Source organism: Salmo salar, chromosome 24, assembly GCF_965601325.2.
Source record: "Salmo salar chromosome 24, fSalSal1, whole genome shotgun sequence".
Classification (NCBI taxonomy): Eukaryota; Metazoa; Chordata; class Actinopteri; order Salmoniformes; family Salmonidae; genus Salmo; species Salmo salar.
The window spans coordinates 25,087,379-25,100,145 of NC_138314.1; the positions used below are offsets into that span (position 1 = coordinate 25,087,379).

Here is a 12,767-nt window from a genome sequence, read left to right on the forward strand (position 1 = left end):
AACTCATCCCAAACCATCTCAATTGGGTTGAGGTTTGGTAATTGTGGAGGCCAGGTCATTTTATGCAGCACTCCATCACTCTCCTTCTTGGTCAAATAGCCCTTGCACAGCCTGGAGGTGTGTTGGGTCATTGTCCGGCTGAAAAACAAATGATAGTCCCACTAAGCGCAAACTAGATTTTATTTATAATTTTTTAATTTAACCTTTATTTACAGTTAAGAACAAATTCTTATTTACAATGACGGCCAAACCCAGACGACGCTGGGCCAATTGTGCACCGCCCTATGGGACTCCCAATCACTACCGGATGTGATGCAGCCTCAATTTGAACCAGGGACTGCAGTGACGCCTCTATCACTGAGATGCAGTGCCTTAGACCGCTGCGCCACTCGGGCTTCACTGTGGGAACTACATATGCGGAGATCATCCGTTCACCTACTGTGTCTCACAGACACACGCCGGTTGGAACCAAAAATCTCAAATTTGGATTCATCAGACCAAAGGACAGATTTCCACCGATCTAATTTCCATTGTTCGTGTTTCTTGTCCCAAGCATATTTCTTCTTCTTATGTGTCCTTTTGTAGTGGTTTCTTTGCAGCAATCGATCATGAAGGCCTTTTTCACGCAGTCTCCTCTGAACAGTTGATGTTTATGTATCTATTACTTGAACTCTGTGAAGCATTTATTTGGGCTGCAATTTCTGAGGCTGGTAACTCTAATGAACTTATCCTCTGCAGCAGAGGTAAATCTGGGTCTTCCTTTCCTGTGGCGGTCCTCACGAGAGCCAGTTTCTTCATAGCGCTAGATGTATTTTGTGACTGCACTTGAGGAATTTTCCGGATTGACTGACCATGTCTTAAAGTAATAATGGACTGTCATTTCTCTTTGGTTATTTGAGCTGATCTTGCCATAATATGGACTTGGTCTTTTACCAAATAGGGGTGGTATACAGAAGATAGCCCTTTCTTGTCGCAACACAACTGATTGGCTCAAACGCGTTGAGGAAAGAAATTCCACAAAGTAACTTTTAACAAGACGCACCTGTTAATTGAAATGCGTTCCAGGTGACTACCTCATGAAGCTGGTTGAGAGAATGCCAAGAGTGTGCAAAGCTGTCATCAAGGCAAAGGTTGGCTACTTTGAAGAATCTCAAATATATAATATATTTTGATTTGTTTCACAGTTTTTTGGTTATTACATGATTCCATATGTGTTATTTCCTAGTTTTGATGTCTGCAGTATTATTATACAATGTACAAAATAGTAAAAATAAAAACCCTTGAATGAGTAGGTGTGTCAAATGTTTGACTTGTACTGTATATGATCTGAATATGCTTGTCAACAACTTCAAATTTAATTAACTAAACTTGGCCATTAATAATTGCGTAATAACACAAGGCTACAACAACAATACACTGAAGTTATAGCGTATTTTTAAAATGTTTGCCAGCTCCAGGTAGGCTACACAAGTGACCTATTTGATTTGCAAAATCTCAAGTGATATAGTCATTTCAACATGTATTTATTGTATCAAATTGTAGCCTACATTAGCATATACAATTATAGACTACTTGATGGCCAACAGATACAAATGTATCATTCTCCACATTTAATGTCAGCTTCATTGAGGATTTTTCCCCATAATAGAAGCACACGAGGGAGTTACATAACTTCCATTTCAAATGTCCACTTGCGCATAATGTCAAGTTAAATAGCCGACCTACAACTGGTAAAAAGTTGTCATGACGTGCGCACGTGCTGCTCTGTCTTCTCTCACTCATGTGACTCAGTCAATAGTGGACTAAGCTGCATGCTGCAGTGCTCTTTCAACACGAACACCCCCTGCCCTCCCCACCACTCACTCACTCAGCAACAGCCTGCCTCATTGCCTGATAGTCAGCAGCAGGACACAGTGAAATAGATACATGCCATGGCGGCCGCGGTGCAACTTAGAAGTAGCCCAAAAACCCACAACCCGCGACCAATACATTTACACCGTGATATTGTTTTCAAAGTAGCCCAATTGCGGGAAAACCGCAGACGTGGCAACCCAGGTTAGCGCATCAATTCAGGCAATTTACTGCAATATGGATTTTTGTCCATATCGCCCAGCTCAACTCCAGGGGATCTGGTACTGTAAACACTCACCGCTTCAAAAAATCTCTTCTTTATAGGATATATGCTGCTGTGTTTTATAGCAATCTATTTTCTCTCATTAATGTGTATTGTAATAGGCATGAAAACAGTACGAGGATTATGCCTCTCTCTTCCCACTCCTTTTATTTTAATTTCTTCATCACCGTGAAGGATAGGAGATCTTGTCCATGAGCTTTTCCAAAGTGGTTGTGGGGGAGAAGCCTACTCAAACAGCACAGAGCACTCGTCCTATCACTCCATTTTGAATCCATCTCTCAACCACACTAGAAGTGCACTCGCTGCCGTTTGGTGATATGTCCTTGGCGTTAAAACTTAATTGGTGTTGGAACATCCATACTTAGCATAGTGTAATTATTTTCCTGTTAAACCCTGGGCATTAGGTTATCAACTAGTATTTTGACTTTGGCTAGTTTTTCATAGACATAACTCCTCCAGTGCGAGGGACAGAAGGCCATTCAGTGTGTAGGCAGGCAGGTCCAGGGAGCCAAGTATCCGGCCAAGCAGGTGCAAGATCTGAGTCCCCCTCCATCAGGAACAGTGGAAATGCTAGCAGATGCTGGCGAGAGGTGCTGACACTCTTATATCCAGGATGCACTGACACATTCATCTCTAACTGGTCCAAAAGAGCTGGTGGCCAAATAGCATTTAACCCTTCTCAATCTACATACAGCGAGAAGGATTATTATTGTTCTGCAGAAAGCTGATATCCGTGCCTAAGACTACCAAAACCCTGATAGGACGTATGACTTCAAACTGGCTTGATTTGGGTTAGAGAACTGTCCTGACTTGTATGTGACTAGTTTCTCATCATGCTGTTCTCTTCTCTCTACAGGTCGCTGTCTACAGGACCAAACCCATGATGTACTGCGCCTGCTCTGCAGCCCCACCAACATCCTGTCTGTAGAGGAAGCGGCCGCACCAGCATGTCCTCCCACCCCCAGTCCGTGCCCCAGGGCCGGAGGGCTGTGGACATCCGCCACCTGCCAAACCCTGCCAGTCTACCGCTGCAGCTGGCACGGGCACACACGGTAAGAGCCCTGGGAAACCCTGGACCAAACTAGCTGGAGACAGGAACACTGGTACTTAGCGCCTTCACATGAAAACTCAGTGTATAATGATTTACATGTAGATGTTACCCCGGCTCCCTTAGGTTAGCTGTAATTTTGTCAACAGAATTATCCTGCACTGAGTAACTACACTGTTGCGGCTACACTGTTATGCACACAAAGGATATGCCGCCCTAGAACCTGCTCCCGTATTAGATGTTTGAATTGAAAGTTAATGTTTTCATGGTGGAATCATTTTCTAGGTTTCTCCATTATGCCCAAATGTCTTCCCTCATTTCTTAATCGCCATGACTGTTTTTTGAAAGGGTCAGAGGGATATGTCTTCCCAGAAGAGGCCCCTAGCTAGTAAGTTCATCTCGTGGCTTGATGTCCTGTGTCGGTGTGAGTTTCTCTCTCTGTTGTAAGGAGGGAATCCTAGGGTTACCCAGGATCCCCACAGCTGCCCCTGCTTGTTAATCCCTCCACTCCCACTTGTCATCACGTTGAGGAGGAGATGACGGCAGATGGACAGTCCACAACCCACAGTTAGTCCAGTCAGCCTCAGCTCAGTGAGAGAGGCACAGGTGTAGAGGAATGGCCACACTCTCTCATATGTGTGAGGTAAATGGAGAGAGGATGATAGTGTAATGACCAGGAAGGAAGAGCTAGATGAAGAGAGAGAAAACGAGTGAATAAACAGAGACACGCTATCATAGACTTGCCTCAGATCGGAAGATTTCTGGTGTGCTCTCCTCATGCGTTGCTGTGTGTGGGTTTCAGGATATGGGACTGGTGGACTACCACCCTCACTCTCGGGACTACAGCTCACACCTGGCTCAGCCCCACCGCCGCCGGCCCTCTCTGCTGTCCGAGTTCCAGCCAGGGAATGAGAGGTACGTAGCTATCTACTACTGTACTAGGCATAACACACACCATCTGCCCCCGCTCAGGACCCAGGACCCCCTGGTTTCTTTGCTCATCACCTTAAATCACTTTTTAACCCTTTGATGCTTCCGATCACATATTTGTGATCATTGTTGAGTGGTCCCTGCAGCGTACCATCGCAAATATCTGATTGGACCAGTAGCAACAGAACATATGATGCAACAAACGCATCTAAACAGCATTGTTGTTTGAAAAGCATCTAAATAATGCTTTGTACTGATGGGAAATAAAGATCTTCACAAGTTTATTACGCAATTTTATATTTTATTGTGAAAGATAAATGTGAATTTCATCATCCAAGCATCAAAAGGAACACATCCACAGCCAAACTCATTCCATAAACCATTCTAAATAAACGGTTGCGCTTACAAAAAACGAAACATAAGTTAGCGATCTAACATCTATACTTGTTTACAATGTATCTCTGGTGAGCATAAGGGAGACGTAATATTGTTTAGAAAAGAGAGATGTGTCAGCTAAGCTAACAGCAGCTAAATTCTTTGATGGCAGCCATATTTGTTTGACAATCAAAAACTCCCTAATTAGTGAATGGCATTCTGGGATAAGACGCAAAGAAACAAAGTCAAAGATGGCTGCTCCCAATGCCCAAAAATGTGGACTTAGTTTGGCCACTTTTCAGCATATTACAAATCTTCAATGTACTTGTTACAGTATACACAAGATCCGGAGCACATTACTTTTACAAGTTGTTTACAGTTTTTGACAAATCACAAAGCAAATAATGTTATCACCTCACAGATCATCACCCTAAATACAAGTGCGAAAGCTAAACAGGGTTGCCAGATTTAGAAAAATCATTTTAGGGGGGTTTATTTCAAGTCCATGGAGAGTAGAAATGGGGGATGGTATCGTGGGGGGATTTGATGCAGGAAATACTGTGCATTCGGAAAGTATCCTTTTTCCACATTTTGTTACGTTACAGCTAGAGGTCGGACGATTTTATGATTTGTCAACGCCGATACCGATTATTGGAGGACCCAAAAAGGCCCGATACCGATTAATCGGCCGATTTCTTAAAAAATGTATTTGTAATAATGACAATTACAACAATACTGAATGAACACTTATTTTAACTTAATATAATACATCAATAAAATCAATTTAGCCTCAAATAAATAATGAAACATGTTCAATTTGGTTTAAACAATGCAAAAACAAAGTGTTGGAGAAGAAAGTAAAAGTGCAATATGTGCCATGTAAAAAAGCTAACGTTTAAGTTCCTTGCTCAGAACATGAGAACATATGAAAGCTGGTGGTTCCTTTTAACATGAGTCTTCAATATTCCCAGGTAAGAAGTTTTAGGTTGTTGTTATTATAGGAATTATAGGACTATTTCTCTCTATACAATTTGTATTTCATATATCTTTGACTATTGGATGTTCTTATAGGCACTTTAGTATTGCCAGTGTAACAGTATAGCTTCCGTTCCTCTCCTCGCTCCTACCTGGGCTCAAACCAGGAACACATCGACAACAGCCACCCTCGAAGCAGCGTTACCCATGTAGAGCAAGGAAACAACTACTCCAACTCTCAGAGCGAGTGACGTTTGAAACGCTATTAGCACACACCCGGCTAACTAGCTAGCCATTTCACATCGGTTACACCAGCCTAATCTTGGGAGTTGACAGGCTTGAAGTCATAAACAGTGCAATGCATTGCGAAGAGCTGTTTCGAATGAATGCTTACGAGCCTGCTGCTGCCTACCATCGCTCAGTCAGACTGCTATATCAATTCATAGACTTACCGTAATTTCCGGACTATTAAGCGCACCTGAATATAAGCCGCACCCACTGAATTAAATGTTATTTATTTTGAACATAAATAAGCCGCACATGTCTATAAGCCGCAGGTACCTACCGGTACATTGAAACAAATTAACTTGACACAGGCTTTAACGAAACACGGCTTGTTACAAAAATAAATAGGCTTTAACGAAACACGGCTTGTAACAAAAAATAAAAAATTAGCAGTAAGCTTTAGTTGTCTTTTTGCACTGAGTTAATGCCTCACGCTGCTGTTTCCAACGTCTTATCATTGACTCATTAAGACCAAGCTCCCGTGCAGCAGCTCTATTTCCTTTTCCAACAGCCAGATCAATCGCCTTCAACTTGAAAGCTGCATCATATGCATTTCTCCGTGTCTTTGCCATGATGAGGGTGACAAAATGACTACCGTAATCAGAATGATGGGAAGTTTGAGAGCGCTCGATTTAATCTAAACAGTAAACAAAAAAGTTGTTTGACCTTAACCCGTTCGGCAATTTCATTGGTCTAATGAAAGCTTCATGCCGGCAAAAAACTGAGCACGTCACAGAATGTTTTTTTGGAAGAAAAAAAATTGAAAGCGGGAAAAATTAATATATTAGACGCCTCATTGTTTAAGCCGCGAGGTTCAAAGCGTGGGAAAAAAGTTGTGCCTCCTACTATCAAAGTTGACTGAAAGAGAGGATGTTTACCTTGGTCACAGGGGATGGGCCATTACCATTGTGACGTCGGCGCCCATGGGTACTCTCCCTTTTCGAAACGTTTTGAAAGACAATGCAACCGTCCCAATGGAATATTATTGAAGCCCTGGTTGAAAAAGCCCCTAAAGATTTATGTTATACAACGTTTGACATGTTTGAACGAACTTAAATATATATTTTTTGCTCATTCCTGACGACAAGTCAGACGCACACGGTACATTTTCACTAGCCTTCGAAGCGCGCTAACACTATTGGGACATAAATTATTAACTTTTTTGAACAAAACTACATTTGTTATGGACCTGGGATTCCTAGAAGTGCCTTCTGATAAAGATAATCAAAGGTAAGGGATTATTTACAATAGTATTTTTGATGGTTGATCGTTCCAAGATGGCTCCAACATAGACTTATTTTCTGGGCATACCACGTCGTTTATTGCAAAGTGTGATTTCCCAGTAAAGTTATTTTTAAATCTGGCAAAGAGATGGCATTCAAGACATGTTAATCTATAAGTCTTTGAATGCCAATATTACATTTTAACAATGTTTTCGAATAGTAATTTTGTAAATTGTAGCGCTGATCATCGGAAGCATTTAAGGGAAAAGATTTTCTGAACGTCATGCGCCGATGTAAAATGCTGTTTTTATACATAAATATGAACTTTATCGAACAAAATATGCATGTGTTGTGTAACATGATGTCCTAGGAGTGTCATCTGATGAAGGTTGTCAAAGGTTAGTGCTGCATTTAGCTGTGTTTTGGGTATTTGTGATGCATGCTAGTTGCTTTGAAAATGGCTGTGTGATTATTTCTGGCTGGGTACTCTGCTGACATAATCTAATGTTTTGCTTTTGCTGTAAAGCCTTTTTGAAATCGGACAACGTGGTTCGATTCAGGAGAGGTGTATCTATAAAACGGTGTAAAATAGTCATATGTTTGAGAAATTGAAGTTATAGCATTTATGAGGTTTTGCATTTAGCGCGACGCGATTCCACTGGCTGTTGATTAGGGTGGGACGCAAGCGTCCCACTGGCCCAGACAGGTTAAAAGAAATTAATGTTAGCAGGCAATATTAACTAAATATGCAGGTTTAAAAATATATACTTGTGTATTGATTTTAAGAAAGACATTGATGTTTATGGTTAGGTACAAGTTGGAGCAACCTTTTTCGCGAATGCGCACCGCGTCGATTATATGCAATGCAGGACAGGCTAGATAAACTAGTAATATCATCAACCATGTGTAGTTAAGTAGTGATTATGATTGATTGTTTGATTGTTTTTTAGAAGATAAGTTTAATGCTAGCTAGCAACTTACCTTGGCTTCTTACTGCATTCGCGTAACAGGCAGGCTCCTCGTGGAGTGCAATGTAAAGCAGGTGGTTAGAGCGTTGGGCTAGTTAACCGTAAGGTTGCAAGATTGAATCCCCAAGCTGACAAGGTAAAAATCTGTCGTTCTGCCCCTGAATAAGGCAGTTAACCCACCGTTCCTAGGCCGTCATTGAAAATAAGAATGTGTTCTTAACTGACTTTCCTAGTTAAAAAATATTAATAAAAAAATGGCAAATCGGTGGCCAAAAATACAGATTACCGATTGTTATGAAAACTTGAAATCGCCCTAATTAATCGGTCGACCTGTAGTTACAGCCTTATTCTAAACTGGGTTAAATCGTTTTTTCCTCAACAATCTACACACAATACCCCATAATGACAAATCGAAAACAGGTTTGAGACTCGAAATTGAGCTCAGGTGCATCCTGTTTCCATTGATCATCCCGCTTGGAATTTGCCAAAAGGCACCTAAAGGACTCTGACCATGAGAAACAAGATTCTCTAGTCTGATGAAACCAAGATTGAACTATTTGGTCTGAATGCCAAGTGTCACGTCTGGAGGAAGCATGTACCGTTCTTATGGTGAAGCATGGTGGTAGAAAGCCTCATGCTGTGGGGATGTTTTTCAGCGGCAGGGACTGGGAGACTAGTCAGGATCAAGGGAAAGATGAACGGAGCAAAGTACAGAGAGATCCTTGATGAAAACATGCTCCAGAGCGTTCAGGACCTCAGACTCGGGTGAAGGTTCAACTTCCAGCAGGACAACGACCCTAAGCACATAGCCAAGACAACGCAGGAGTGGCTTCGGGACAAGTCTCTGAATGTCCTTGGTTGGCCCAGCCAGAGCCCGGATATGAACCCGATCGAACATCTCTGGAGAGACCTGAAAATAGCTGTGCAGCGACACTCCCCATCCAACCTGACAGATTGTGAGAGGATCTGCAGAGAAGACTGGGAGAAACTCCCCAAATACAGGTGTGCCAAGCTTGTAGCGTCCCAAGAGGACTTGTGGCTGTAATCACTGCCAAAGGTGCTTCAACAAAGTACTGAGTTAAGGATCTTTATTCTTACAGTACCAGTCAAAAGTTTGGACACACCTACTAATTTAAGGGTTTTAATTTATTTTTACTATTTTCTACATTGTAGAATAATAGTGAAGATATGAAAACTATGAAATAACACATGGAATCATGTAGTAACCAAAAAGGTGTTAAACAAATCAAGATATTTTGTATTTGAGATTCTTCAAAGTAGCCACCCTTTGCCTTGATGACAGCTTTGCACACTCTTGGCATTCTCTCAACCAGCTTCATGTGGAATGCTTTTCCAACAGTCTTGAAGGAGTTCCCACATTATATGACCCGTTTCAGGAAACTAGGCATATGCCGCGCGTCACTACTTCACAGGAGAGCTGTTTGAACATAAACTTGAACATAAACCACTCATCTCTGCCATTTGCTTGACTTGTTATAGCCTAATGTTGCCTGGCTAACATTCAACCTGGTTGGTTAGCGATCTGCAGATTCATGCAGGGTAGTGACGTCATGGGTTGGGATTATGGTTCATTGTTTAGCTAGCTAGCTACATGTCTTGACAAAAGACTACACAATGCAAGTATCCATTTCAATAGAATGTCAATGCAACAACTGTTGATAGATGTACTAGCTGGTGAATTCGCTATGGCTATCTACTCTGATTTCAGACCCCGGGTAAGATAGCCTAGCTAGCTACATTTTCTGATATTTCACGTTTCTAATTTTGATTGTCTTTTCATTTCAAGTTAAAATGTATTGCTAACTAGCGTTACGTGTATGATTTTGTTATTCATATCTCAGAGCCATTTACAGATTCATGCAGGGTAGTAACGTCATGAGTTGGGATTGTGGTTCATTGTTTAGCTAGCTAGCTACATGTCTTAAAGACTCTCATCTGAGTGTTCCAGAGCGCAGAATAACTGATGAATTTACGAATGCTCAACCCAGTTGAATATGGCCACTGTCAGTAAATTAAATTGTTGCCAGCAGCACAGTTAGTCACCAACGCTCTGGATGACATGAAAACAGCCTAACCAGCTCTGCTAGGGCGAGTAAAATGGTCACTGAGCTGTTCTCTCATTTCTGTCTGGAAGTGTTTAGCAAGTTAGACTGCTTTTTTAAAATTGATACATTTTGTATCATTATTATGAACCAAACAAATACAAAAACAGAAATATACAAAGAGGAGTACATAAACCTAAGACTGGTATTACATATCAAGATGGTACATTTTCAATTTGTCAAAAAGAAAATGTTGTTTTTACACTTACTGATAATTTCTAAATAATAGATCATTTCTAAATAATATTTAAATTATATCTTAATGTGAAGAGGGGTTTGTTCTCCGCCCACTGAATTTTATGGATAAAGAATCTGCCATCAAAAAGGAACAATGGAAGTTAAATCAGGGTCCATATCATTTGGATCAAAATAAGTCTGTCAGAGTCTGTTAAATTAACATTAATAGTAGTTTCTTTTAAAATAAAATCTTCTAACTCAGTCCAAACTCATCTGACATAAGAACAGTCCCAAAATAAATGGTCAGGAGTCTCTGGGTCACAACCACTAAATACACATTTGTTATCAGTAGCTATTTTGAATCTGTGTATAATAATCTTTACAGGGGTACAGACTATTATACACTTACACTATTATACATTTACAGACTGCTGCTGTTATTACAGAACACTCAGATCAACCCTTAGAGATGGGTGGGGCTAAAGCTTAAGAGGGTGTGAACGATGCTGAATGGCTGTAGAAGAAGGTCTCTCCAGTAGTAGTCCCAAAACATTCAAAGGCCATTTTCTCAAAAGTGAGTCTACAAGTTCATCAACTTTTAAAACAAAATTACTTTCCCCCATTGTTCCTCAACTGTAGTGTATGATATATAATTTTGTAGGTCTGAGTCTCTACTTTTATCCAATGTAAAAAACACAATTTCAAATTTTGCTACATACAGTTGAAGTTGGAAGTTTACATACACTTAGGTTGGCGTCATTAAAACACATTCTCAACCACTCCACAAATGTCTTGTTAACTAACTATAGTTTTGGCAAGTCGGTTAGGACATCTACGTTGTGCATGACACAAGTAATTTCTCCAACAATTGTTTACAGACAGATTATTTCACTTATAATTCACTGTATCACAATTCCAGTGGGTCAGAAGTTTACATATACTAAGTTGACTGTGCCTTTAAACAGCTTGGAAAATTCCAGAAAATGTCATGGCTTTAGAAGCTTCTGATAGGCTAATTTACATCAGTTGAGTCAATTGGAGCTGTACCTGTGGATGTATTTCAAGGCCTACCTTCAAACTCAGTGCCTCTTTCCTTGACATCATGGGGAAATCAAAAGACAGCCAAGACCTCAGAAAAGAATTGTAGACCTCCACAAGTCTGGTTCATCCTTGGGATCAATTTCCAAATGCCTGAAGGTACCACGTTCATCTGTACAAACAATAGTACGCAAGTATAAACACCATGGGACCACGCAGCCGTCATACCGCTCAGGAAGGAGACGCGTTCGGTCTCCTAGAGATGAACGTACTTTGGTGCGTAAAGTGCAAATCAATCCCTGAACAACAGCAAAGGACCTTGTGAAGATGCTGGAGGAAACAGGTACAAAAGTATCTATATCCACAGAAAAACAAGTCCTATATCGACATAACCTGAAAGGCCGCTCAGCAAGGAAGAAGCCACTGCTCCAAAACCGCCATAAAAATGCCAGACTACAGTTTGCAACATCACATGGGGACTAAGATCGTACTTTTTGGAGAAATGTCCTCTGGTCTGATGAAACAAAAATAGAACTGCTTGGCCATAATGACCATCATTATGTTTGGAGGAAAAGGGGGAGGCTTGCAAGCCGAAGAACACCATCCCAACCGTGAAGCACGGGGGTGGCAGTATGTTTTGGGGGTGCTTTGCTGCAGGAGGGACTGGTGCACTTCACAAAATAGATGGCATCGTGAGGCAGGAAAATGATGTGGATATATTGAAGCAACATCTCAAGACATCAGTCAGGAAGTTAAAGCTTAGTCGCAAATGGATCTTCCAAATGGACATTGACCCCAAGCATACTTCCAAAGTTGTGGCAAAATGGCTTAAGGACAACAAAGTCAAGGTATTGGAGTGGCCATCACAAAGCCCTGACCTCAATCCTATAGAACATTTGTGGTCAGAACTGAAAAAGTGTGTGCGAGCAAGGAGGCCTATAAACATGACTCGTTTATACCAGTTCTGTCAGGAGGAATGGGCCAAAATTCACCCTACTTATTGTGGGAAGCTTGTAGAAGGCTTCCTTGAAACATTTGACACAAGTTTAACGATTTAAAGGCAATGCTACCAAATACTAATTGAGTGTATATAAACTTCTGACCCACTGGGAATGTGATGAAAGAAATAAAAGCTGAAATAAATCATTCTCTCTACTATTATTCTGGCCTTTCACATTCTTAAAATAAAGTGGTGATCCTAACTGACCTACAACAGGGAATTTTTACTAGGATTAAATGTCAGGAATTGTGAGAAACTGAGTTTAAATGTAGTTGGCTAAGGTGTATGTAAACTTCCGACTTCAACTGTAAGACCGATTTGAGCTGGTCGGTCACATATGCTGAGCACTTGTTGGCTGCTTTTCCTTCACTCTGTGGTCCAACTCATGACAAACCATCTCAATTGGGTTGAGGTTGGGTGATTGTAGAGGCCAGGTAATCTGATGCAGCACTCATCACTCTCCTTCTTGGTCAAATATCCTTTACACAGCC

At 41.1% G+C, this 12,767-nt stretch overlaps 1 protein-coding gene across 12 annotated transcripts in view; it reads left to right on the top strand.

Annotated features, from left to right (window-relative positions):
• ncor2 (nuclear receptor corepressor 2) overlaps positions 1 to 12,767 on the top strand; it is a 198,116-nt gene that overhangs the window by 52,447 nt on the left and 132,902 nt on the right. For all 12 annotated transcript variants that reach the window (XM_082968599.1, XM_045707178.2, XM_045707173.2 and 9 more), the window contains exons 2-3: positions 2,991 to 3,186; positions 3,985 to 4,097. In XM_082968599.1, the coding sequence (XP_082824725.1) occupies positions 3,082 to 3,186; positions 3,985 to 4,097 (218 nt within the window). In that variant the 5' untranslated portion in view covers positions 2,991 to 3,081. The remainder of the gene's footprint in view (positions 1 to 2,990; positions 3,187 to 3,984; positions 4,098 to 12,767) is intronic.